Source organism: Suillus subalutaceus (assembly GCF_016647625.1).
Source record: "Suillus subalutaceus strain FC151 chromosome Unknown DFJ58scaffold_64, whole genome shotgun sequence".
Lineage (NCBI taxonomy): Eukaryota > Fungi > Basidiomycota > Agaricomycetes > Boletales > Suillaceae > Suillus > Suillus subalutaceus.
In genome coordinates this window covers 128983-154834 of record NW_024540313.1, presented here as the reverse complement: position 1 = coordinate 154834, position 25852 = coordinate 128983, and the positions used below count along the sequence as shown (strand labels likewise).

The following is a 25852-nucleotide window of genomic DNA, read 5'->3' as shown; positions in this document are numbered from 1 at the left end:
ACGTATTCGAAACGTCAAATGGAGAAGCGCTCCGGCTGATCTAGTAGCATAGCATCTGTGGGCTTCTGGAGTTCTTTTATGTGAGTCAAACCGGTGGCGCCCCGCTCATCATATAACGAGTTACTCCCGAGGTCCTGTTTGGACACGAAATACAAAATCAGAATTCGATATTCATATCAGGACTCACCCGTAGAGTTGCCAGCTCACCGCCGGTCACACGATACATACGTAAGATTTTTGAAAATATGTCCCTGTATACTGCCCTCTCGTGCCCGACACGCTACATACATGAACAACCACAAATGCCCTATCGCGGCGCAAGTCACGAAAGGAACTTCGAGCCGTCATGCTGTATCATTGATAGCACAAGTTCGCCCTGTTACAACCTAAACCCCCGGAAAAATCAACACACCCCGCTTTGACAGCAGCGTTCTGAACTTGACAGGCGACAGATCCCCAAATGGCTGACCCAAAGTATGATATAGCTCCTTCTGGTTGAGGAGGGAAGACCAGCGCCCAATACCCTTTATAAATAGCGGGCGCGAGAATGTAAGTCATGATTAAACGTCTCGAACTAAGGACTTTGACTCCCAAAAACGGAGAGAACTAGGTTGGCCAGGGTTAGTCTTAAGGATTCGTGAATATCCATCAGCCAGGCTCAAGGCTTGGTTAAAAATAAAGCACCCAATTGGTGCGTTTAGGCTTCCACTCCAGAGTCTAGACCTGCAAAAATAGCGCAGAAAACGCGACAAGCACAACCAATAAAAGCACTTCATTGATGGCAAGTCAGTGCATGATTTTGCGTGATTCAGATACTCTGACACTCGTGACTCAGATCGGTGATCCGCTGTGATCTGTCATGATCATATGTATGGAAAAAAGGATCCAAAAAGTCATACATACTGATCTCGTGAGCAATTGCAAAGCGATCCCGTTCCCCTGACGCGTGTATACCCTGTCAGTGATCATTGCATCATAAATCGAAATTAACACTGCGCATGAACCACGTTGTATGCGATGACAATGGTGGCACATGAGTAATAAAACGTGCCACACACAGCTAGTTTGTGCGGATACTCAAGTTATTCCGTTCGGCGTTGACCCAGCGTCTTCTCGACAATGATCATAATTATGGCTCCAACACTTTTGAACTAGATCAGTCTACCAGATTGGGATGTCTCAGACAGCAGGGAGTTGAGATTGAGTTTGTGAAACACGAGTCAATAACCCCATAGACGAAGTTCTTCATGAAACCGGAGGCTGCTTGCGCTGCCCGGGGGCCGGCTGCCAGTTACCTTCAAATCTGAAACTTGAATCACTTTTTGACTTTTGGAGCGATCTCGAATTTGGAATAGTGCAAAGGACGCGTCATATTTAGTTCGCGACCGAGCCTTCAACCAACCAACCAGAGGTCTCGCAGTGATCAGAGTAGGGCTTTGAGCGTCAACACGTTCCTTAGGCTACGATGTTAGCGTACGTCATGAATTCGGGGAGGGCGCCTCTCTTTGGCAATGGCAGCCGCTTCAAGAGCGCTAAAAAATTGCCGTTTGCACAGGTCAAATCCTCGGGGCGCCCTGGGGACAGTACATGCAGGCTGCATTACGGCGAGGCTGACCCAAATCCAATAATCAAGGCACTTATGGATCGCTTATGGATCGCTTTCGGATTTAGAACTTCGAGGGTCAGCTGCATAACTCGGGAGAGTGTATGGGGGTTGTTCCGAATGTTATGCATTGCTTGTGAACACTTTCGTTGATATGTGAGGTTGACGAGGAATATACTACGTGCTGCAGAGGGCTGGTAGATCTATAAAAGATCCACAGGCAGTGAGTTGGAGGAATAATATCACAGGACTGACCTTCCCATGATGCGGCGTGTTCACTCGAGATGCATAGGTACAAGCGTCCCGGACCGTACTATGAAGTTGCTGTAGTAGGGCACCGCACCATAATTATTGCATCATCAGGTCTCATGCTTCAGGGACCGTGGCGCTTCAAAAATAGTAAATCATACCAGGAGTAATCGCTGACATGTATACGAAGCCGGGGTAATTTGCACTGCAATTTCACTGAGATGATGGAAATAGGTATATTTTTCACAGTCGCAGACCCTGACCTTCGGCATGAGTCCACGATGATGGAAAGACTGAGTCTGGGAGTTGGCTAGCTGCATTTGTGTAAAGATCAGTAAGACAATGCACAGGAAGATTATCAAGAGCATTCACAGCATCATGTTGAAGATGCGCCTCAGTGGCCACAGTGGCACACACAAATCTAGAATTGGTATTATTTGGTTCTCGCGTGGCCAATATCAGCATTATAATTGCCCGTGGAAGTTGGCTCATCATTCCATCTGGTATCACAAAACTATCCTCCCTTGTGATTAGGCAAGTTCTTTTCAGGTCGTAAAAATCTCTCTTATTTACTTAACGAACTATGTCGAGGGTGTGTGCCATTCTAACTGCAACTGCAATCACCAACAAGAGCTTACAGCATCATTGTATTTACAGGCGCAGTTCTTGAGGGAATACAAGCTGGTAGTTGTCGGTGGCGGTGGTGAGCATCAAGCTGCAGAAATGTGACGAACCACGTCTCATAACGCTTGTTCCAACCAGGTGTCGGTAAATCTGCCCTCACTATCCAATTCATTCAAAGTCACTTCGTCGACGAATACGACCCAACAATCGAGGGTACGACGGCTTCTCTTCCATTCGAGTCCTTACTAAGTAATAGTGACATAGACTCGTACCGCAAGCAATGCGTTATTGACGAAGAGGTCGCGTTGCTCGACGTCCTCGACACCGCTGGTCAGGAGGAATATGGGTAAATGATATTCTGCTGTCTATAGTCCTTGTCACTCACTTCCCACAGAGCTATGCGCGAGCAATACATGCGCACTGGTGAAGGCTTCCTCCTCGTCTACTCTATCACCTCCCGTGATTCTTTCGAGGAAATTAGCACTTTCCATCAACAGATACTTCGTGTGAAAGACCAGGATTCGTTCCCTGTCATCGTTGTGGCTAACAAGTGCGATCTTGAGTATGAGCGACAAGTTGGAATGAATGGTAAGTGATGATTAATTCTTCATTGTGCTATGTCCTAATAATAAACAGAGGGCCGTGACCTTGCAAAGCACTTTGGATGCAAGTTCATCGAGACATCGGCTAAGCAGCGCATCAACGTCGACGAGGCATTCAGCAACCTCGTCCGCGAGATAAGAAAGTACAACAAGGTAAGAGAATCTCTTCTCATTTCTGATAATTTATTCATGCAATCTATTCTCGCAGGAGCAACAAACAGGCAGACCTGTCATGGCCAACTCCGGTGGCGGCGGACCTGGCGTCTACAGTGGCAAAGACGCCAATGAAGGCGATCATGGCGGATGCTGCAGTGGTTGTGTGGTCGTATGAGAGCATCCATATACCTACCCTTCCTTTCTTTCCGGACACACTTTTCTATTCCTCGCGCTCCCTGCTGGATGACTCATGGGCTTCTTGTCGAACTTTGTATGATCTTCTTCAGTTTTATCACTTAGGCCCGTCGGTTACGAAAGGTTGCCGTTGTATAGGCTATTGTATATATAGTTTATGGTTATGGACCGACACCGTTAGATGCTCATGCAAGTTGTTTTAGCCCAAGTCCAAGCGGTGGAGTGTACGTAGTAGTGTTCAAATGCCACGGGATGGATCCTTTTCTATTGCTACTTTCTTTGAGTCTTCAACTCTCGAATTCCAGTGAGAACTGCTTACATGGAGGCCGCGTCACGTCTTCCTCGTTCACCGCCCGTATGGAGTCAATGCCGAGGTCATACGAACCCGAAACACCGCTGTTTCCTCCAAGTAGCGATATCCCAACTGTTCGTATCCGCTCGCGCATCATCACAATTTGATGCTGCACCAATTCACCCGTATTTGTCAGTATAAAGTTCTCAAATGGTATCTTGAAAGCATTGTGATCAATTGGCGCCCATGCAAATATCAGTTTTGGACACACAAATATATCTTCCCAGCCACCATCATTCCGTTGGAAGTAGAGCCGGTGCTGCCACAGGTCCGTCGTGATCGGCCCGTCAGTTTGTAAGTTGACAAAATACGAGTTGCGCAACCGGGGATCACCACCGAGACGTAGCCTCAAGGCAAGGAACTGGTGATTTGAAACATCGTCGACCATTTCACCAAAGAGTGTAGGGCGAGGCTGGTATGGGCATCGAGTCAAGCGGATGTGATAATCAAGCTCGGAAATAACATTTACCTTGGACCGAAAACCGGCATATCCACCTCTGATTCGCCCTTGTAGTTCCGGTCTGACATCCAGTCTCATCTCGCCCCCAAACCGACCTGTAGCTGTGCTCCCACTGCCCTTGTTACGCTCCGGGGACTCGTCGAGCTCGAAATGGACAGTGGACGAGCCACCAATATCTGCATCGCACCCAGTCGCGAACTGTTCGATGACCTGTTTGGAATTTAACCTGAAGAGCGTCAAAGGTGCTCTTGAAGGCCCGTCTGCGCCTTCCATACGGAGTACTGTGTATACGGCGTTGTCAGTTTTGTGGTTAGGATGCAATATTTAAGCAAGCGTGCTTTTGATGCTGCTGTCTCTGAGCAGCTTTGTTGACCTGTTTAAATATGCCGCCCAGTTGGATAACGCCATGGTTGGTGCAGTGTTGGTGGCTTGTACCGGGATATGAGAGCAAGAAGAAGAGCAGGACTTTTAAGGATACGTCATCGAATCTACCATCTTGGGCATAATCCAATTATATTGCACTTGTTGCACAGTCAATCGAGACATATAATTTCAATGGTAAGGACTGGAATGCTTAATATTTGATAGTGGAATGTAAATGTAAATGTAAATATCGTATGTAAATCGTGTAGTGTGCAGTATTGTGGCTGCAGTCCTCTGAATCATGTGCGCAACCGAGGCGGGATACCCGACAGCTTTACCACCGAATTGCCTGGCCGAAGTATAAATGGTATCGGAGCGCGAGGTACAGGAGGAACTTCCTGTCTCTTCGGAACATTCTCTACGCTCGTCTGATCACCCTCGATGGCGCCCGCGCCAGGGAAAAGTGATGTATATGCAAGCATGGCCTCTTCGTCTGGGGACTGGCTTAAGGTAACAGCACTATCCTGCGACCAGACCGTTGTCCAGGTCAATCTGTCACTTTTGGAGGCTCGCTTGCATGTCTCGAAACAAGGGGACGAAGACGACTCGGAGTCAGTGCTTTCAATGGTATTACCGCGCGTCGGTGGAATGCTCGGCAAGACTTTCTCACTTCCCCCGTCAACTGAGCTTGTTGAATAGATGCTGTCATCACTGTCCGACGATATTGAACCGTGACGTTCATGGGGGATAGCAGATGCAGTAGGTTCGGTGCGAGTGCGCTCACTGGAAGACGAGGATGCCACACTGTTGCGAGGGAATTGAGGTAATGGTCTGATGGCAGCGCGGGAACTGGACATGTCATCCTTTTCCACTAGAAGAGTTGTAGGTGATGGCGGAGCTCTGCCTTTACCTTTGTCAACCTTCTGAAGAGCCTCAGCCCCTGTAGTAATGTCAGGTAGGGGCCGAATGACAGGTATAGGAGTGGCATCATCGAGATCCAATGGAGTAGGTCTGCGTTTTGTAGAAGACACGCGGAGCCGGGAGACAGACTTCTTCAATGAACTCTTGATAGACGGAGAGGCAGGGATAGGCGAAAGTGGCGGCCCAACAAGAGTGAGGGGCAATTTACCACTGCCTTTTGACCGTGGCCCAAACATGGACAACTTGCGGCTCGGCCTCCCAAAGGCCGCAGTGAACTGCCTCATGATGGGAGGCGTAGACACAATTGGAGAGGCAGTGACCACAGATGCAGCAGCAGAACGAGGTGCAGGCGATAGGTTGACAGTTACAACGGCCATTTTGGCTGTGTTGACCTCAACCATCTGAGGCAAGTCAAGGCGAAGGCTGTGACCCTTGAGACTCTCTGTATCAGACGCAGCATCGAGCTGACGGTTGAGCTCCGCAGGAGTGAGAATGGTGCGAGGCAGAGGCAGCAACGACTCGCCCTGCCTGACCCTCATCTTGTGAAACCTCGAGGGTGTCTTCTTGATGCGCAACAACTGGGTCGCAGAATCAATACTTGCGGTAGACGAGTTGCGAGAGTGATATTGAACTGGGGGAAAATCTGACAGCGAGACTGGGGATATTGCCTTAGAGGTGTCATCGTACAGAGGCAAAACTGGTCCTTTGGGCATGTAAGCGACTGGGGGGAGAATAGGCGATTCGTCGAGCGCGTTGTTTCCAAAAGTCTTCTCTGTATCAACCTCAATATTGGGCAGTGTTGAGCCATGGAAAACTGGACTGAGCACGCGGAAGGTGTTGTACATAAGACCGACATTGACAAGCCCTAGAACACCAATCAATGATCACGACGCATGCTGAAACCCGGACCACCAACCAAGCATAGAGCAGCATACATGTGCAAATACATCTGCTCCAAATGGGATGGCACGACCAGAGAATTGTGCCATATTTGCAACCGCGATCGGCAACAAGAGGGAGACAAATGCTAGACAGGAAGTTAAGACAGAAGAACTCGTTCATACGCGAGGGCACAAACCGATAGGGTACCTGCATCGAATAGATGAATGACCTGGATAAGCATAAACGAACAGGAACTCACCAAAACATCGTCTTCGCGATAGCTACCATGAAGCGGTGGTATTTCTCCGAGTCGGTCACAGCACACCATCGTCCCTGAGCCTTGAAAGTCAACTTGATACCCCCTTCGACACGCAGAGTACCCTGGAGAACAAGGAATATCGGGGAGTAAATAATGACTGAAAGCACAGAGACGAGAATGACCTGTTCGCAATTATTAGACCCTATCAGGTTACACCGGAATAAAACGTACTGGAAAAGCTTCAAGCCCAAATATCTTGCTGGGATATGCCGTTGTGACGCCACAGGAAACGGTGACTGGGCCATAGACACCAGCTTGGCTGATAGGTGCCAGTGCTACAGATATAGATGAGCACGAGGTGATATCAATTCGGTTGCTGTCGTAGCGCCACTTACCAATCACCAGCGACATGATCCATCCAAAGGCGATGACTACGACGCTCAGATAACTAATTTGGTAGAGACGAAACACCAGGGAGTTGCACGTGTGGACACCGATAGCAATAGAGAAGAAACAGGTGGACCAGGTACCAATCTGCACGAGGACAGCTGGTCACAAGATTACTCAGTATTTGATCATAGCGCTATCAGCTTAAATTACCTTGAAAAGTGCACATGGAGCCTGACAGCCGTCAGTACAACAGTATGTGGTTAGGATACCGAAAGCGCTACCTTGATGGATCCCAGATTGTTTGACCCAAAAAAACTCCATAAGCCCAGCTGCGGTGAGGAAAACGTTGCTTAAAACAAGGGATGCAGCATAATGGCCCAGTTGAGTACGGAAGAATAGGTTCTCCGGAGCTCTGCATGCCGACCCGTCACGCTGGAATAAGGGGATCACCACAAGACGAATACTCCTGAAAACTATGAAAGCGAGCGCTAACGCAGATAGCAAGGCGAACACGGGAACCGCCTGTTTATGATCATTAGACGCTACTCGCGATAATTCGTGCTAATGACTCACGATCAATCCATTTGCCTGAACAGTAGAGAAGGAAGTGGATTGGGAATTCGAGAACATGATAATGAATGACGTATGCCTCCAGGGTTCTTGAAATGAAAAAGCCAAACGACCAGCTGTCCCAGACAGGGGAAAATGAACGAAGAATGACGGACTAGCCGCGGAAACGTGCCTCTCAGAGGTCGAAAGGTGGGACACAGTCCGCAGAAAGAACTTCGAAAGATGACGAACGCGCGAACGAACGAACGACAACGTTTCGATCAAAACTCATTTCTCTCCTCATATGTCTGTGTCGGGACTCGGCAATGAGGTTTTGATGGTGCGCGATGACCACGCCCTGAATAGCCAGCCAATGCAATAGTGACGATCAATCAAAACTGCCACATTCTACACTGCCTCAGAGACATACTACATACCTGTGTGAAAACCTGTGCACTCCATATGCGCATGCCACCGATATAACTCATTTGCTCACACAGAGGCGCGATTATCATACATACATCATCATGGCTTTCCCCGATTGAAACTATGCCACTAAACTGCCTACTTCTTGATGAAAAACTTCGCGATTCCTTTTGGTTCCACTTTCTTCCGCTTCGACGATGAACCGCGAGGTACAGGCACCGACCCGTCATTGCCGTTTGCTAAGTCCTGTGCGAAATGAAAGTCGCCATGTTCTGATCGTAACGTTGCCAATCGCTGTGCTACTTCGTTGGGACCACCTGTCCCTTGGTCTTCCCGAAGTGCGATCGTCTTACGACATCGGGTACATTTGAATGAAACAGCCTCGACATAGCTAAATTCGGGCAGAGCCAGCTTAGTGTTCTCAGGCGAAACCAGAGGCTCATCTTCTTCGCGCGAACGTTTGAGGGATGTTTGTTGGACATCTCGAGTTGTGAAGAACCCTTCGATGCTTTTCTGGCCCATCTCAGCCTTCTCCAGGCCAGTAAATGCTAGCTGGACCGATGTGATATTAACGGTCTTCGCATCGCCAGTAAGCTCTTTCCAAAGCTTATCCGCGGCTGTCGCAATCACGTCTACTGTCACATTGCGGACGAAAGGGAAAGTGGCTTGTTTAGATCGCGACGTTTCGTATCCTGACGTGTCTCTAGCTCAACAAATAACACTCGATGTTGTAAGATCAAATCACCTTTCCGAGCATGGAGCACAATAGTCTTGGGCCAGAGCGTCGGCATCGACTCTCTCGCATCATTGAGTCGTAATGCCAACTCTGCAGCAAGGATTCGGATCCATTGGTGTCCGTCCGAGGGCTGGGTTATCGGCTTCGGAAGGTTCTTTGATGCTAACATGCTCTTGAACAACGCAGACTTTTCTTTGACTGCGAACTAGTTGTAAATGCGAAAGGTGTAGCCAGGTCACATCGAAATACCTTCACTGCGATCAATGCCACTAGCGTTGCATAATGGATAAACGTTCGCCGGGGATAACAAATGAATATCTTACCGAAGGAATTCATATACCCATAGCGCATTCTCACCGAACTTGCTTTGTATTTCGTCTGCCATGTATAAGAAAGCGAGATGGATGAAAACAATATTCATTACCTAGTGAAAACCGTTCTTTATTGGGGTGAGCGATGGGTAAAAAATCAAAAAGAACCGTTCATTACTCACAACAAGTCACCCACAGTTGAAACATCATACTCTTTCGCTAAGGCATCGCCGAGCTTTCCACCGAGGAAGCGAATCTAGCGTGTCTTGCGGTCAAGGCAGTCAACATATGTCAAAGATTAAAGACATACTTTTTGAAAGGGCAAGGGATGGAGGTAATTTGGAATGGCCTGGTTCCGGAGGATAGTCTATGCATGTTTATCCGGTTATTGGTGCCAACATAAAACTTAGAAGACTGACTTGACTGTTGGGTTTCTTGTAAGAAGCACAAAGCTGCGAGGAGAATGAGTGCAATCGACCGAGGGAAGAAGAATATCAACCTTCGCAAGAAACTTATTACGAGCAATCCCCTGCATCATTGATTGTGCGTAAGATTGACTACGACCTCGCTGACAAGGACAAGATAGCGCTTACAGCAGAAGTTGTATAGCCTAGCTTTGAATGTAGTCTTCGCGAATCTTTCGTATCAGCTCTGCAGCAATTGACAACGCTACGTCGTGCCATGTCGCATCACCGTCAACTTCAATGTTAGATTGTTCGCCAGCACTATCAGTTCCTTCTGGTAATAAGACTGTTCCCAGATCATCCCACTTTATTAGAGGAGGTGGTGGTAGCGGGCTGTCTATCCCATTTGGGGCATCGGCAGGAACTTGGGCAAGGTATGAATATCGTTCAAGTAACTGTTCTCTCACAGGACGAGTGAAGTCGATGAATGCTTCGTCGATGGAGGCTTTCTCTTGCTTTGACATCAGTTGACCATAATAAATAAGTATCTTGCGCATCTCACCAACTTCACCGGTTGGAAGAGCCTCCTTAAACATGGTAATGATCTTGTTGCTTTCACGTCGGTATAGATCCTAAGGATACCTTTCGAATATGCAACAAAAGGTCCACTTCTGTCGCGTTCGGAGCGTTAGAGGATGCAAAACGCACCTTGTGAGTGCGCGTATCGATATCCTCCCAGTAGCCGGGCTCCATCTCGCCCCTCCTTGTAAGTCGCTACATGCACGGCAATTAGATTAGGACATTTCTTCTTGGCGTCCTTGATCTTATCCATGCGCGATATGCCAAATTCACGTGCAGGGTAGCTCACTGCTATGAGACTCTCCCATTGTTGTACGACGATTGGTACGCTCGGGTCGAGCTCAAGCCGAACGCGTTCGCAGGCAGCATAGAAAGCGTCACTGTCGCATAAGGCGACAACGCGTAGGGGATCTTTAACGCCGAGGTTATTGGATAGAAGGTGCCTGTAAGTTATGGTTGGTCGCAAGTCGTCATAATCTTGGTTGGTGGCTTTTGCTTTGCCTTTCCAGGGCGAGTTCATGATGGTTCAGGAATGAAACTGATCACAGTGGACGTTGAGCAAGAGCAAAACGATGTGTTACACAGACGGTGACCAAATCAGGACCTTCAGTTTCTTGCTACTACTATGTAATATGCAAGCGCGCATCGTGCTTGTCAACTTACGATGATTCAAGTTGAGACTGTCTCCTTCCTTTTACATACTGAGTATTTTCGGCCATTTTCAACTTGGGAGCAGTCGTAGTTCAAGCTTCATAGGTGGCAGAACCACAATGGCAAGTCTACACTATTCGGACAGGCAGCTATGTGGTGCACCGTGACATTGGCTGATCATGGCAGAAAACTTCGTGAAGTTATTCATCCATCAACCCCTAGTACTAAGATGCTGTCTATCCTATTCGCGCTCTGCCTGCACATCTCTCGCTGTCTGTCTTCCAACTTCATTTCTACTCTGCTTCCAACGCCTCTGCTAGCCCTATTAAAACGCCATAATAACGAATAGGAATGTCATGAATGCTTGGACCATAATCTTCTACTTCAGACTTCCTGGAGGAAAAACGCGAGTTTTGTCAAAAGGTAATTTATCGTACTATCCCAACCGCACTTGTCTCACCACCGGGCATCATCACTGGCAATATATCGTCACAGTTGTTCTCTGCATACTCTTTTGCATATGCCCTTTCCAAATACCAGACGAATATGGTACCATTGACCCTTCACCTCACATCAACTATCAACGCGGCCTGCCTGGGGTGGACGCGTGAACAACCCGCGTCCGTATGCATCAAATTTCAATACATACCTCTAGGTCAAATTAACGAGCTACCCTGGCTAATACTCGCATGCATTTGAAGCTATAGTTTGTCAAATTTCATCATTCTCATTCAGCTCATCCCCTGGAGCGGATCAGCCATGACTGTAAAATATCCCGGTTTTCCTACTGTCTTGCTTTTACGATCATCGGCAATGTCTGTCAACTGATATTACTCTGCTTCTTAGGTTTGTCTGTGCAATATGTTATCAAACCTGTATCCCCAAGCCTTCGCAATTCAGTAATGGATGCAGACTGTCATAGCTCGCATGGGAGTGAGTTGACACCATAATTCAACTTGCCTCCTTCTGCGGCAGTAGATGCGATTTATATCAGCTGCCATCAACTGCACTGCCGACGCGTCATAGATCCATGGGTGTCATTCTCCACAGTCCGGAAGCATAGTTTGGTTAGCAACTGCTGCCTTGTCTTATCTAGTCGCCGGTAGAATCAAATCTTTCTCAGAAGGGGAGGCTCGGCCCAAGCACGGCCTTTCGATGCTCACGTCTTTCAAACTCTGATGCGTCACGCAACAGCATTCTATGTATACGAGCCTCATGTTGGCGTCATGCAATTATCTCCGTTATCTCGACAGTCACCAGCAACATAATGGACTACGTTGGCGCTATAGAACAACTTGAAGTCGAAGATCCCCACAGTAGCTCGGGCAAGCATATAGAGGAAGATCCAAACGAAATAGCCGAGGTGATGGAGGAAGATCCAGAAGAAATATACAGAAAAGAGGTTAAGGAGCTCAGGGCTAGTCGTGCAAGGTCTTCGTTAGTAATGCTTCTTTGCGTTTCTCTCTTAAACCACGCCACTCACGCATTTTCTTTGCAGGCAGCACTTCGGGGAAATTCCCGGAAGTACCTGTCGGGACCACATGGAGTACTCGGTGTGTATCCTTACTTCTTGTTTGATGGTATCAATTAACTTGTCTGTCCATATGTTCACAGCCAAGATTGTTATTATGATGGCGTGCAGCGCCATATGAGGGCTGGGGCAATTGTCGCTTCAGGCCGCTATGCACACGAGGATTCTGGCGACACGCTGTAAGCACTTATCGCGGCGCTTACTTCGAGTGAGACCGGGATTCTGACCTCTGCATATAGCATATATACAGGTGCAGGTGCGTGTTCACACTGAGCTACAGTATCGTATGCCAACGTATTCTCGGCAGGGGGTCGCCACCCGTCCAGGAAAGGTGTGAGTTGCCCTTTTGCTCTTATAGCATGGTCATCGATCAGCTTCCCCCAGAGGCGACAGATTTGTGATCAAGATTGGACAGGCCAGGGAAATGAAGCGCTTCGTGTCAGTTTTCTCTATCTTTGAATGTGAAGCCAGAAAATTACGGTACGACAGACATCTTAACGCACAGGCAAACCCGTGCGCGTCGTCCGGGGCTACGAGCTTGGGTCCGAATTTGCACCCATTTACGGCTATCGATATGATGGCCTGTACACCGTTAAAGCTGTAACATCATTTCCGAAATCTACATTCATGCGTGAGCACTGATACTTCGTCTTCAAAGGCGTGGAAAGAGAAGAACAAAGAAGGTTTCTATCTCTGTCGCTATAGGATGGAGGCAAGTCTCCCCGATAACGATCAAGCTTTTGTCACACTGACCGGCGTTAAAGAGGGTTCTAGGTCAACTGCCTATACCTGTTCACTCAAATAGCGTCGATTTTTACTTGGAGCACGGGTATTTCCCCTAGGGGCATGAAACACCCATCCCCAGAATGGTGTATCAGCTTCTACCAGCTTCTGCCCCTTCCGCTACAGAACCTGTAACTGACATGTCGTCGAAGAGCCGACAGAAGGGGTGTCCTTGTATAATATTCTATAAAATCTGATGACCATGATAAAAAATACACTGAGCCATACGATGAGATATCATAGCTACGTGTAGCGCGCAATAAAGATGATCTAAAAATCACAAACCAAGCGATAACGAAGAGAGGAAAACATACTGAGAAGAACGGATATTCCAAAAGGAATGTTGGTAATAAAATAAAACGAGTGTCGTTAGTCATAGATAGAAATGGCTTCAAGAATTGGAGACAACACTAGAGTACGGCAATAGGAAGTTAGCAGTAGTGACAGACACAGGGCAAGGGGGACGTACAAAGTTGAACGCTGGACTATGTCGTGCTGCGGGCAGGTATAATATACCCATAAATCAGCTTCTTCGGGCCTTGGAGACAAAACTCAAAGAATCGGTCCTAGACCACCGCTTCTTGCAATAGGGGCATTGGCATTGGCAGGATGTAGTATAATGGGTGCCTTCAATATGACGGCCCAAATTCACCATTGATTCTATTTCCGAGCAATGCTCAAATTTGCAAGGAGCCGATTCTTCAACCTGGACATCATGCCAATACAAAAGGTGGTCGCCTGACTCATCTCTTCGAAGAGTCCACAAGGGTGGTTGGTCCAATCGCATGAGCGTACGCAGGTCAACCCTACTGAAGGGTCCTTCGTCATCTGCAACGGACGTATCGAGGTAAGAATCATCGATTTCCATCACCCCAAATCTCCTCGTTCGAAGAACATCGTAGGCATCGTGAGTTCTGCGACCGCTGATGTCTACCGGCTTTGGGTCATGGATAAGCATAGCCATGGCGATGGACTGGCATCCGCTAGCGTGTACTGACCAAACTTCCCCTTTCCGATTTCCTCGTCCTCCAGGCGTCTGCGCTTGCGCGGGAGAGACGACCGGAACTACAAAGCTCAACTTTAACAGGCTGGCGAGCTTTGCGCTTATCCTATTGAGGCCAACTCGAGATTGCACACTAACATATGCAATAACGTATGAAGACTATCATACAAGAGACTGAATGCGAAAGGCATCATTAGCATATGAAGATGCTGAGTTGACATGTGAGTAGACTTACAACTGATCAGCTTCAGACAAATCAGGCGATGCATCCAGATCGGACATTTCCAGGAGGTCCTTGGAGTTGTTTTGACGTAGGGATTGACCCGCTAAGAAAATTGTGAGATGGACTGCATTATCCAAATCAAGATTGAACACTAACCTATCCAGCGTTTGAAGACTGGAACATGAGGGACTGAATGCGAAAGGCATTGTTAGCATATGAAGATACAAATCGACATGTGAGTAAACTTACAGAAACATATTGATGAATTGAACAAATAATGTGAAGTGGCCAAGCTGAGAAGATGGAGTGAAACACGAGAGATTTTGAACCTCACGACGAGCGGAGAAGCGCTAGACAAAGCACACCTTTGGACGCGCATTGGAGTTATCAATTTCGCATTGTGCCCCGACATCGTGTCGCAGAAAAGGCATTCGCCTAGAGTATCCACCACAGGAAACGCAGCTATGGCCTCCGTGTGAAATCCACTGCTTTGAAGCACCATGCGTGTGTGCATCCACGAGAACACAAACATTCCGCAGCACAACGCTCATCCTTTGTATACCTAGACTGTGACGAAAATGTGAGCACTAGCGCGTATTCACTAGAGAATATGACATTACATATGCAGCAGTACAACTACGAGAAGGTTCCAAGGATCGCCACAACGTCATTCTCGCGGTGTGGTCACGGCACACTCAACCACGACCGTGAGCTTTGGCAGCGGTACCCGCTTGGGACAGCAGCAAGCGACCTCGAGACCAAGCTGGCAGCTGATATATTGTAATCGAAAGTCGCGCAGTGGAGAAATAGCATATATGAAGGTACTACGGTAGCATCACTGTACAGAGGCCTATATATGAGGTCAGTCACGATTTTATTTGTAGACACGCAAAGACACTTGCCATCGATGTCCATTGTATCCTCGATGCCCAACATAATCCTGTGACATGAGAATGGGAGGGCATGACATCATACAGCAGATCAAAGCACCACAAAACTTTTTCAGATGGAAATCATGCTTTGACATTACCATTCACTTGAGGATACTACGAACTAACTAGCGATGTCACAGAGAGCATGCAGCTAGTAATACCCTCATTACAATACCATATGATGGCAGCACGCTCTATACCAGACGTCAACAGCTATACTGTGTATGAGGAAAATAAAGATACATCACATATTGACTTGAGATAGCCATATCAACGATCCACGTCACTTCGGTTATCATACTTTGCGAAATGCATAAACCTGCATGCATGATGCGAGTTTGTGTTGATATTAGACATCGCCGTAGCGCTACGTGGTGCTAGACGCTAGCAGGAGCCAGCGCATGGGAGCAGAGTCCAGGCTGTTGTTTTGGTCTATTGTCCAAAGGCTTCCAAGAGTTTCCTTATTCGGATGCTTCCCTCAGACTTGGCTGATTGAAGAACCGAGTGAAATTTATTCATGCATATATGATTTTGCTCTACCTGCAGATTCATCACTCGCGGTCTTCCAACTTTCTTCAAGTTCTTCCTACTAGTACTCCGCTTCCAACGCTCCTACCATCCCTATTAAAATACCGTGATGACGAATGGGAATGTCATGAATACTTGAACCATGATCTTCTGCTTCAGACTTCCTGGAGGAAAGCGCGAGTTTTGTTACAAGGTAATTTATCGTATTATTCCAACCGAATTTGTCTCACCACCGGGCATCATCGCTAGCAATGTATCGTCACAGTTGTCCTCCGTATGCTCTTTTGTATATGCCCTTTCCGAATACCAGACAAGTATGATACCATTGACCCTTCGCCTCACACCAACTGTCTGTGCGGACTGCCTGGGGTGGACGCGTGAACAACCCGAGGCTGTATCCATCGAATTCTTCTAAGTCAAACTAACGGGCTATCCTGGCTAGTACTCGCATGCGTTTGAAGCTATGGTCTCATTGGTCTGTCGATTTCCTCGTTCTCATTCACCTCATCTTCTGGAGCGGAACAGCCATAACTGTTAAATATCCAAGTTCTCCTACTGTCAGCTGATGTTACTTTGCTACTTAGGTCTGTCTATGCAATATGTCATCAAACCTGTATCTGTAAATTCCAAAGCCTTCGCAATTCAGAAATGGATGCAGACTGTCAGAGCTCGTATGGGAGTGAGTTGACACCACAATCCAACTTGCTTCTTTCCAAGGCAGCAGATGCAAGTCGATATTGGCTTGCCATCAACTGTACTACCAGCTTGTCATGGATCAATGGGTGTCATTCTCCAGCACGGAGGCTATGATAGTTCCGTCAACAGCTGCCACCTTGTCTTATCTAGTAGCCGGTGGAGTTGAACCTTTCTGAATCTCAGAAGGAGCAGTTCGACCCAAGTCTGGCCTTTCGGACGATCACGTCTTTCGAACTCCGACGCGTCACACAGCAGCATTCTATGTATACGAGCCTCGTGTTGGCCTCGTGTAATTAACTCCATCATGTTGACAGTCACCAACGACATAATGGACTACGTTAGTGCTCTAGAACGACCTGAAGTCGAAGACCTCTGCAGTAGCTCAGGCGAGGAGATAGATGCAAATCAAGACGAGATCACCAGCAGGGAGGAGATCGAGATAGAGGAAGATCAATACGAAATCGCCAACGAAGTGAACAAGGAGATGGAGGAAGATCCAGAAGTAACCGCCAGCATAGGGGACGAGGAGATAGAGGAAGTTCCAAAAAAAATTGCCCGCAAAGTGTCCAAGGAGGAAAGGGTCAAGCGTGCCAGGATGTTGTCAGTAATTCTCTCAGAATTTCCCCTCAATCACTGCTCACGCACTTTCTTTGCAGGCAGCACTTTGGTGCGATTCCCGGAGTACCTATTGGAGCCACTTGGATGTATCGGTGCGTATTCTTAATCCTCGTTTGACAATATCACTTATCTCATCTGTCTATGTGTTCGCAGCAAAGATTGTTATGCTGCTGGTGTCCACCGCCATATGCAGGCTGGAATACAAGGTAGTAAGATATCGGGTGCTTGTTCGATCGTCGTTTCGGGTCGATACGATGATGACAAGGATTTGGGCGACACGATGTAAGCACTGCGGCGCTTATTTTCGAGTTCGATAGTCTAACCTGTGTGTATAGCGTCTATGTAGGCGCAGGTGTGTATTCGCAATATTGGCTACAAAATTGTATGCCAACATAGTACCGTTAGGGGGTGGCCTCGATAATGACGGCTGGCCTGTGAGTTGCTTTCTTCTTCCTATAACATGACCTTCCATCAAATTCCCCAAGAAACGTCCAGGCCCGCAGGTTTCTGACCAGGACTGGATGGGTTGGGGAAATAGAGCACTTCTTGTGAGTTCTATCTCTGATGAATGTGAGGTCGGGAAATGACGGTACAATAGAAATCTTGTGAGACAGGCAAGCCCGTACGCGTCGTCCGGAGCTCGAAGTTTGTTTCTGACTTTGCGCCCTACAATGGCTACCGGTATGATGGCTTGTACACCGTTACACATGTACAGTCATTTCCGTACCTATAGATATGAGTGGACGCTAATACTTTATCTTCAAAGGCGTGCAGAAAGATGGTTGGAGTCGGTCCTTTTTATATCTGTCGCTACACCTTGGAGGTAAGATTCTCTAGCTTAAGTAATGATCGATCTTTGATCAGACTAACCAAATGTCAAAAGAGAATTCCAGGCCAACCACCTTTACCCCGTCGTTCAGGCCTAGGGGTCGGCTATGACATTGAGTCATCACGGTCATCCCCCGCCTCCGTAGCCACATCAGATACTGTCGTCTTGCCCTCAGGGACATCAACCTCCCGTAAGCGCAGTGACTCGTTCGAAGATGATCCAGCGATCCATGTCATAGCGAGACACGTGAGGCCCAAAGTCCTTTACCAACTGTAGTGATGACGAAGAGTGAAAAGATGAGGACCCCGATGGCTTAGGCTCCCCATGTACCTATCCACCTCGTCGTTCGGAGCGAGTCATGGTTGCAAAATACCCACTGTATCCCGTTTGCTTCTAGGATCATCATTTGGAATGTCTGTTTATTGATACCACTCTCTATGTGATAGGTCGTCAAATCAGTATCCATAGACTTCAATGCTTTCGCTTTGCTATTACTAACCATATCTTGATTTGATGTATATGTAACATTACATGCTTACTTCCTGTACCGCTAAACAAATGATACAACTTGTATAATCATGAGTCCGCCGATGTTATGTCAGAGCTATGCACCCAATGGGCACTGGGGCGCTAACTACGGCCATGAGGATCCATATGATATATGCTCAATGGATGGATGTATTGAAAGCTATCGGACATGACAGAGAGTCGGCAGCAGAAATCTATATAACATGTCCGGGTCAAGTCCAAATTTTCACCTATTTCCGGCTATCAATACGATGGCTTGTACACCGTTAATTACTGTAATATCATTTCCGATATCTACGTTCATGTGGGAGCACTGATGCTTCGTCTTCAAAGGTGCGGAGAGAGAAGAGCAAAGGTTTCTATCTCTGTCGATATAGAATGGAGGCCGATAATGATCGGACTTTTGTCGTACAGACCAGTGTAATTTGTAAAGAGGGTTCCAGCTGCCCTATTGAAGTTACTCAAGGACACCCCTTCAATCGGCTCTTCGACGAGATACTGTATCCGTCATGCATGAACATTTGAACGCGTAACAACACAGCATGACTTGATGGACAACATGCCGGCTGTAAACCGCAAAAATTTATACCATGATCAATTGACTTCTTTCTATTCAATGGTCTGCCGACGGGCGGCTACCCTCGAAGGTGAGATGTGATATGGGGTCCCAAATATCAAACTGAAGGGGACGGTGGGAGAACAACGTAATGAATAGTGTTCAGAACCTGAAATACCCCTTCAAACAGACGTGCCAGCAGACTTCCGAATTGACTTGCTCTGTCCCCGACATTCTCCCGGGAGAAGAACACTAGGAAACGCCGGTAATGTGCAGTCCCAACCTGTTGGCCTACGCCGATAGGTGACACGAGAAACGCCAGTACTAGTGATTGGCAAAACCCAAATTAGCCCTGAACCACTGCGTGCCTTATACGTATCTCCATAGACTCTGACGTGTTTTCACTAAAATGCACATTTCATAGCAGGCACAGATGTGGCACTAGACACGATGTACGTGGAAATGCAGCCCTGATAATGCCTATAGAACCAATTCAGCAACCCAGAAAGAATTTGACCCGATTGAATGACCATCTGTCCCAGTTTACAATGCGGTCATCCAAGCTCTGGTTTGGGGTCCAACCATCTGGACATCAACTAAGATGTTGGGCAGCTAGGTCGCTATCCGGACATAGATGACTTCCCGCAGCATTTAGAACGCTGTCCTAGTTCTAAACCTCTCATGCCGACGTGCCGCTGTCAAATGTCAGTCTTCCGCACGTCAAACTGACGCGTTTAACACACGAACATGATTGTAGTCTACCATACCGGTGAGTTCATGGGGTTGGATGAAAACTACTCCTGCTCATATGGATGGGGCCATGTTATACTGCTTAGCATCTACCATGCAGCATCCGAAGTTGCACTTGACATGGCATACTACAGACAGGTATAGTCAAGTTGAAAGCAGCAACAACGGCGAGGATGAAAGAGAGACGCATTGTTTGTGAGATGTGATATGGGATCCCAAAAATCAAGCTGAAGAGGACGGTAGAACAGCTTGTTTTTATGTGCTCAATAGTGTTCTGTGCAGAACCTGTCCACCTTAAATACCTCTTCAGATAAACGACATTTGCAGTGCCAGTAGATTTCTTACTTGACTTGCTCCGTCCCCCGACATTTTGCTGGCAGAAGAACACTAGGAAACGCCGGTAATGTGCAATCCCAACCCGTTGACCTACACCGATAGGTGAGTCGTGACACGAGAAACGTCGGTGATCAGCAAAACCTAAATCAGCCAGTTAGATATTTATTTTGTTACTTGGGAATTTCGAGACGGATAACAACTTGCAAGGCAAGCCCTGCAGGCTTGGGTACATGGAACATCTGAGTTGACTGAGTACTAACGAGTAACACACTTGTATCTTGATGCTCAATCCATCTCGCTTGCGTAGGGCGCCAGAGGTTTTGTGTCCAGCTAAGAAGACGGGATCGGATACTAAGGGCGTCGTGCTCTGGTATACTACAAAAGTGGTGGTAGTACCACAAGAAGGGAAAACAACCGAGGATGTGTTAACTCGGACGTGGCGGCCTGAGGATAATGGTGGTTGAGATCAAGAACGTAGCGAGAAGGTTGATGGTTTTTAAACATTATAGATGGAATACTAGTGTCGCAACCTTCTTTTTAGGAAATCATGGGGGCGAATACCTGACATGGGGCGAACGAAACCCCCAAGCGCGAAAAACCCAAATCCAACCAAATCCCAGACTTCTGTGATAACCGATATAGTACCCGGCACCTGCACATTTTGCCATTCTATTACGTAGCGAGGCACGAGCGGAGGAAATAGAAATTAAGTCTTTGAGCGAACTAGGCTCGTGACCAGCCTGGCTTACTAATACCACAGACAAGTCGAGTGGCTGGCAAGTGACTGCATCAGCAAATCCAACTTGGTGGATATGTAGTTTAAAAATACTTGCGAGAGTTGCCGTTTTGGTTAGCCCGAAACTTAGCACATATCTACCTGCTTTTGGATACTGAACACAATTGAATGCGAGATTTCAAGATTGTCAGTGACATAAGATTATCAGCGCAATAATGCAGTAGATTATCGGTAACATGAGATTATCAGCGCAATAAAACGTAGTAGTAGTAGTAGTAGTAGTACAATCAAATCCATCTGATACCAACTTGTACTAGTAGTATTTACAAGGGCGTCTGTGAAGGTCCAACTACTAATACATATCGCAAAAACTTGTGAAACTCAGCTAGCTCGTCCCCAGTAAGGTTCCTCATCGCATCCAGAATGGCGACGAATTTACGATTGTATGTCAGACCTCCAAACGGTCAATCTTCACCTGATCTTCGGATTGTTCGTCCAGGCTGCAGAATGTCGTGGCACTGGCGAGCGCCCAGATTACCTTCAATTTTTCGATCTTTTCTTCTTCTGTCTCACTGAGGAACTCCTGGCGTAATCCATACCAGATGAAACGAATGACGCTCGACATTATGAATGGATTCTGGAATTTTGCCTTGATTTGAACCTTCCCATCCTGAAAAAAATAGTGTTAAAGCGGCAATGCATGAAAGTTAAAACTTACTTGGTCGAAAGTGTATATATGCATGAAGACCATTCCATCGGCATCAGTCGTGATCTTGGTGATCACACGTTGGTGATAGACCACAGGGGTGTGGTACTGTGTTGTGGAGGGAAAAGCCGATATGCGCTGAACACGCCTTCGCACGTGAAGTCTGCGAAACTTCCTGTGGGTTATTGATAGTGCATTTGCGACATCCTGACGGTGCTTGCTAGTGATGAAATCCTCGAATGTCGCTAATACAACAAGGATCAGTAGTAGTTGCGAACGATTGATATACAAGACCTACTGTTAGGCGCAAAGCAACGTGGGACAGAGTCCCAGAGTACCTGGGTCAGCATGATATTTTGTCGGCCTTGTCCGTCGTCATTGCTTCATCCCCAAACAGCTCGCACGTGACTAATTTCATCGCCGTCTTCACGGTCTGCTCAATGATCTCAACCGATAGTTTGATAAGGGGGGGGTCAGGTGCTGACGACATTGCAGATTGCGAGGTGAGCCTTCAGTTGCAGTTGCAGAAGGTGCAGGTCCTGAAATGGTCTGTGGGCGTGTAGTAGGGATAGGGAGCCATTCGTGGCGTAGGCGGCATCGCTCGGCGGTTGGTGTGTTTCTTTGGCTGCCTTGCCGGGCCTGACGTCTATGAGCGGTATGGTGTCAGCATGAAATGAATTGAAGAAAAAAAGTAGACTTACGTGCATTACATCTGTCTGCGGGATCTTGCCTCGTTGTATGGGCGCCATCTCTAACGCGCTCGTGCTGGCAGTAGAACCCTGGAATGAGGCGTGTTGAGAGAGGTCGGAGGGGTTATAGGTAGTGCCTTGAGAGAACTGCCCAAATGTTTGGGGAATCTCACCTCATTGTATGAGTGTCATCTCTGATGCGCTCGTGCTGGCAATAGGACCCTGGAGTGAGGCACTTTGGGAGAAGTTGTCGGAGGGGTTATAGGTGGAGCCTTGAGGGAATTGTTCGAAGGAAGTGCCCTGCATGCTCCAGTGGCCGTAGTGAGCTGCAAAATTGTAAGTGATCAGTGAATGAAAACGCGATGGACTCACTTGTATTCCCAGTGCTTGATGCTGGAGGGTGAAGCAGCGCGTCATCGTCAACACGTTGCTGTTGCCAGTCTTCCCTGGCCAAATGCGCATTGAAGTTGTTGAAATAGGACATCTGGGGTTGTTCAGTAGGAATACGCAGCTGGTCAGTTGCTGGTTCGCCCGATGGATTAAGGCCGGAACCTCACGGCGGTTTTGGAACCTTGGCCTTAGTTTTCCACTGAGAGGGACGCTCACTAGGCATTCAAGGTTGGGGGTAAGGATGTGGGAGCACATGCATGCATTTAACTGGCGAATCGATGTAATTGTACATAGGAGGAAAAGAGACCAGAACTTTACATGAACTTTACAAACCAGGAATGTGTGGCGGGCTGATAAGGTGATTTACGAACCAAGCAAGGACATTTACTAGCGAAGTGTAAAAGAGGGGGGGGTGTGGTCCGATAAGACAATTTATGAACGGGGGGAAAAGATATATGAATGGCCGGAGTGGGCGAAGCGCTTATTGAACGGTCGAAGCGTGTTATGAACAAGGGAAGAACGGGAAAAGGAAGGCGATACCGGTTGATAACAATCTATGAACAGCGATACAAATGAATGGTATGTCACTGATATTGATCAGTGTGAGTAGTGTGAATGACTTGGCAGTCACATACCATTGGTATGTCACAACTGCATGCCGCACAAGCGCTGCTGGCCCGGCCGATTATCATCATCTTCGCCGGAGTCGGTATCAGAGTCGGTATCAGTATCGGTACCAGCATCCGTGAAACCACGTAGCGCAAGCGTGATGCTATCCTTGTTATGCAAACCACCAACAAACCATGGGAGGTAGGGAGCTTCGCCGGTAGATGCTAATAATTCACGCTTGGCACGTGAGCCCAGGTGTCTTGAGATTATCTCCGCTTGGGCAGTGATGGCACGAAGCATCTCGCACTCATTGTTGTAGATGGCTTGAATGTAATCCGTGTCGTCATCGATTTCCGTCCGGTCACGCTCAGAAAAGATGTTTCTAAGTTTCTTCAGCTGTTCATCTTTCATATTGAGCCAGTCTCTGTTCTCCTGGTGGAGCGCCTGGTTGAATGCTGTCATACGCTCCGAGTATTCAACCTGCCATAGCGATGTCGCCACTTCATGGCGAGCAGCCTCGCGACCGGCAAGTAGTGCTTTGAATGCTTTGTACAAAGTGTCAAAGCTCATCTGTGAGAGACCACTGGATATTGTGTCCTTGTGCTTTTGAACATAGACCACGTGAAAACTTGAGAACCTCTGGAACAAGGAAGTGAAAAAAACAAATACCTCTTGAAGCTGTTCAGGTGTAAAGTCTGGTTCGCGTACTCGTCCTGTCATGTGGTTTGCAAACTGAAGCTCCAGTGGAGATGGCCTGAGAGGGTATGGAACATGCCTCTTGGATGACCTCTCATGCAAATAAGCTGCCCGAGAAGGTGACTTTGGTGACTGTAAGATGTCGGGCTTGTACAATATGCTCTCCTTTACATCAGGAAGGTACGGTGTCCTGCATGATTTGGGAATCATGCATGGACATGACTACTAGGTATCCCCCTAAAAGACAAAGTCTGTTAGCTTAGTCCTCAGACTAGTCAACCCATACCTTGGTATCAAACCTTGGTCCAATAGTTTCAGTTTTCCCTCAGTGATTCATGAATCCACCATGTTTCGAAGAAAAAGTCATATGTGAGATGGGAATCACATAATGACCTAGTTGATATGAGAAGCAAAATGAAGGTTAAGGTATTGCCTTTCCTTTGGCTTATTCACTTTGGCTAGAGAAACCCATAGAGAAAAGTTCAAAGCCTAACAAAAACCTATCTAAAAAGCCCGCGTATTGTGTACTATTATTTATTCCATTATTTCTGAGTTGTTTTCTCTAGTGTTTCTTTACTTTACTTTTCTATTAGGATGCTCTGACTAATCAGATGCTTCATAAAATTGTACCTACAGGGTATGATGTCATAATGATGTCATAGGACTTCACCTACACTCCTGCAGGTATTTTGGTTGAAAGATATGATATCATAGTGATGTCATAATGATGTCATGTTCCATGGAATTTGCTAGAACATTCCAATGACTCATAATGACTCATAGTGACTCATAGTGACTCAGAATGATGTCATTATCCCACCATGAATATTCTGGAATGTTCTTTTGCATTTGCTAGAACATTCTGCTCCAGTTTTTGGAATATTCTTCTCACATTCTGAAGTCATTACATCACCTTTTTACTTACATAATATTCCCACACAAAATGTATATAAGGAGAGCCCATTCTCCCCCCCAAAAAATAGATCTCCCACTTGTTGCATTCAAGAACTCCCACTTGAGCAAATTGAACTCTCACCTAAGAAGCTTCAGTCTGAACAAATTGCTGCTTACAAAGCCCATTTCCTTTGTAAGAACTGTTCAGACAAGTGCAGGGAAAGTGTTTCCCTTGAGATTACATAAGTTTCTCGCGATAGAAACCCAGTTTTGTGAGACCAGTGTTCTCACCACGTAGTGTTTTACTGACCAACACGAGCTTTGGTCACCGTTGTTATTTGTGAGACCAGCGTTCTCACCAGGTATTTGTATACTGACCAACACGAGCTTTGGTCATTGTTGTTATTTGTCATTGTTTTTTTTTTATTTGTCATTGTTGTTATTTGTGAGACCAGCGTTCTCACCAGGTATTTGTATATTGACCAACACAAGCTTTGGTCCACGTAGTCACATTTGAGACCAGCTTCTCAACAGTTAACCGTATATTCAGGAAACCAGTTCAAGTGTCTAGACGGTATATCCTAGACAATCCCATAGTTTCAATCAGAGATAATAAAGCTCCGGCTAAGTTAATCTGACTGATTGGTTTAGCGAGCCTCCCAAGAACTCACACGTTATCTACCACGAAAGAAGAAAAGTCGTAGACCGTGTTAATCGAGGACTGGCAAGAAGTCTTATCCAGTGTAATTGTGGTGTCATTACATTCTTACACGTATTTATATAAGACCCTCGGTTATCAAGACAACGGGATCTCCTCCACTGGGCTGAGGTGAACATTTGGAGAGTCTGCATGGAAGGGGGACAGCTTGGGAGAAAGTGAGCAGTCAGAGCCAGATAAGAGCTCAGTAGTCATGATATTATGAGGCGACTCAGAGTGGTCGACCTTTTTAAACAACTCCAAGGGAGTTAATTCAACACGGGTTGCACTACTTGATGTAGTGCTGGTGAAAGCAGGACTGCTTGGTCGAGGAGGAGATGAGACCGGTGATGAAGACGCAGGTTCCATTGGCCTGCGCGATGACTGTGCGCTGTGAAACGTGAGGTTTT

The 25852-nt window shown here is 47.0% G+C and overlaps 8 protein-coding genes across 8 annotated transcripts; 3 read left to right on the top strand and 5 right to left on the bottom strand.

The window, feature by feature from the left end:
* The first annotated feature begins 2319 nt into the window (after window positions 1-2319).
* DFJ58DRAFT_422220 (ras family-domain-containing protein) lies at window positions 2320-3515 on the top strand. The gene is made up of 7 exons (XM_041380320.1): window positions 2320-2444; window positions 2510-2555; window positions 2615-2689; window positions 2741-2822; window positions 2871-3064; window positions 3113-3231; window positions 3287-3515. The coding sequence occupies exons 1-7, from the start codon at window positions 2436-2438 to the stop codon at window positions 3407-3409; spliced, it is 648 nt and encodes a 215-aa protein (XP_041243132.1). The 5' UTR covers window positions 2320-2435; the 3' UTR covers window positions 3410-3515.
* A 152-nt stretch (window positions 3516-3667) lies between these two features.
* DFJ58DRAFT_746261 (complex I intermediate-associated protein CIA30) lies at window positions 3668-4699 on the bottom strand (the record flags this gene model as incomplete). Its single annotated transcript, XM_041387449.1, has 5 exons — window positions 4580-4699; window positions 4251-4522; window positions 3993-4193; window positions 3749-3938; window positions 3668-3699 (listed from the first exon to the last, which is right to left on the bottom strand). The coding sequence occupies exons 1-5, from the start codon at window positions 4647-4649 to the stop codon at window positions 3668-3670; spliced, it is 765 nt and encodes a 254-aa protein (XP_041243131.1). The 5' UTR covers window positions 4650-4699.
* A 15-nt stretch (window positions 4700-4714) lies between these two features.
* Window positions 4715-7797, bottom strand: DFJ58DRAFT_422141 (uncharacterized protein). The gene is made up of 9 exons (XM_041380319.1): window positions 7630-7797; window positions 7338-7578; window positions 7267-7287; window positions 7062-7214; window positions 6898-7001; window positions 6667-6848; window positions 6604-6614; window positions 6442-6552; window positions 4715-6390 (listed from the first exon to the last, which is right to left on the bottom strand). The coding sequence occupies exons 1-9, from the start codon at window positions 7684-7686 to the stop codon at window positions 4904-4906; spliced, it is 2367 nt and encodes a 788-aa protein (XP_041243130.1). The 5' UTR covers window positions 7687-7797; the 3' UTR covers window positions 4715-4903.
* Window positions 7798-8169: 372 nt separating this feature from the next.
* On the bottom strand, window positions 8170-10581 carry DFJ58DRAFT_716673 (uncharacterized protein; the record flags this gene model as incomplete). Its single annotated transcript, XM_041384249.1, has 12 exons — window positions 8170-8723; window positions 8777-8965; window positions 9017-9036; window positions 9091-9145; window positions 9192-9206; window positions 9271-9334; window positions 9389-9445; window positions 9498-9530; window positions 9752-9993; window positions 10045-10114; window positions 10191-10235; window positions 10261-10581. The coding sequence occupies 12 exons, from the start codon at window positions 10579-10581 to the stop codon at window positions 8170-8172; spliced, it is 1665 nt and encodes a 554-aa protein (XP_041243129.1).
* Window positions 10582-11979: 1398 nt separating this feature from the next.
* DFJ58DRAFT_728826 (PUA-like domain-containing protein) lies at window positions 11980-13048 on the top strand (the record flags this gene model as incomplete). The annotated part of the gene is made up of 6 exons (XM_041385643.1): window positions 11980-12149; window positions 12215-12265; window positions 12327-12422; window positions 12483-12499; window positions 12749-12843; window positions 12902-13048. 6 exons carry the CDS (start codon window positions 11980-11982, stop codon window positions 13046-13048), a joined length of 576 nt encoding a protein of 191 aa, XP_041243128.1.
* Window positions 13049-16712: 3664 nt separating this feature from the next.
* Window positions 16713-17759, top strand: DFJ58DRAFT_728824 (PUA-like domain-containing protein; the record flags this gene model as incomplete). The annotated part of the gene is made up of 7 exons (XM_041385642.1): window positions 16713-17008; window positions 17065-17118; window positions 17180-17308; window positions 17362-17378; window positions 17432-17460; window positions 17512-17574; window positions 17625-17759. The coding sequence occupies 7 exons, from the start codon at window positions 16713-16715 to the stop codon at window positions 17757-17759; spliced, it is 723 nt and encodes a 240-aa protein (XP_041243127.1).
* Window positions 17760-21209: 3450 nt separating this feature from the next.
* On the bottom strand, window positions 21210-22640 carry DFJ58DRAFT_728823 (uncharacterized protein; the record flags this gene model as incomplete). The annotated part of the gene is made up of 8 exons (XM_041385641.1): window positions 21210-21431; window positions 21480-21712; window positions 21766-21805; window positions 21863-21900; window positions 21953-22106; window positions 22169-22329; window positions 22378-22482; window positions 22529-22640. 8 exons carry the CDS (start codon window positions 22638-22640, stop codon window positions 21210-21212), a joined length of 1065 nt encoding a protein of 354 aa, XP_041243126.1.
* A 551-nt stretch (window positions 22641-23191) lies between these two features.
* On the bottom strand, window positions 23192-24061 carry DFJ58DRAFT_728822 (uncharacterized protein; the record flags this gene model as incomplete). Its single annotated transcript, XM_041385640.1, has 2 exons — window positions 23192-23758; window positions 23825-24061. The coding sequence occupies 2 exons, from the start codon at window positions 24059-24061 to the stop codon at window positions 23192-23194; spliced, it is 804 nt and encodes a 267-aa protein (XP_041243125.1).
* Between the last annotated feature and the right edge of the window lie 1791 nt (window positions 24062-25852).

What these genes read in the sequence shown, in the direction of transcription:
- DFJ58DRAFT_422141 (XM_041380319.1), bottom strand. Translation starts at nt 7,686, where the DNA reads ATGTTCTCGAATTCCCAATCCACTTCCTTCTCTACTGTTCAGGCAAAT. An exon ending in TTCAGGCAAATGGATTGATC is followed by an intron (nt 7,579 to 7,629) that starts GTGAGTCATTAG and finishes GATCATAAACAG; the next exon opens with GCGGTTCCCGTGTTCGCCTT. An exon ending in ACAATCTGGGATCCATCAAG is followed by an intron (nt 7,288 to 7,337) that starts GTAGCGCTTTCG and finishes GACGGCTGTCAG; the next exon opens with GCTCCATGTGCACTTTTCAA.
- DFJ58DRAFT_422220 (XM_041380320.1), top strand. An exon ending in ATACGACCCAACAATCGAGG is followed by an intron (nt 2,690 to 2,740) that starts GTACGACGGCTT and finishes ATAGTGACATAG; the next exon opens with ACTCGTACCGCAAGCAATGC. An exon ending in AGATAAGAAAGTACAACAAG is followed by an intron (nt 3,232 to 3,286) that starts GTAAGAGAATCT and finishes CTATTCTCGCAG; the next exon opens with GAGCAACAAACAGGCAGACC.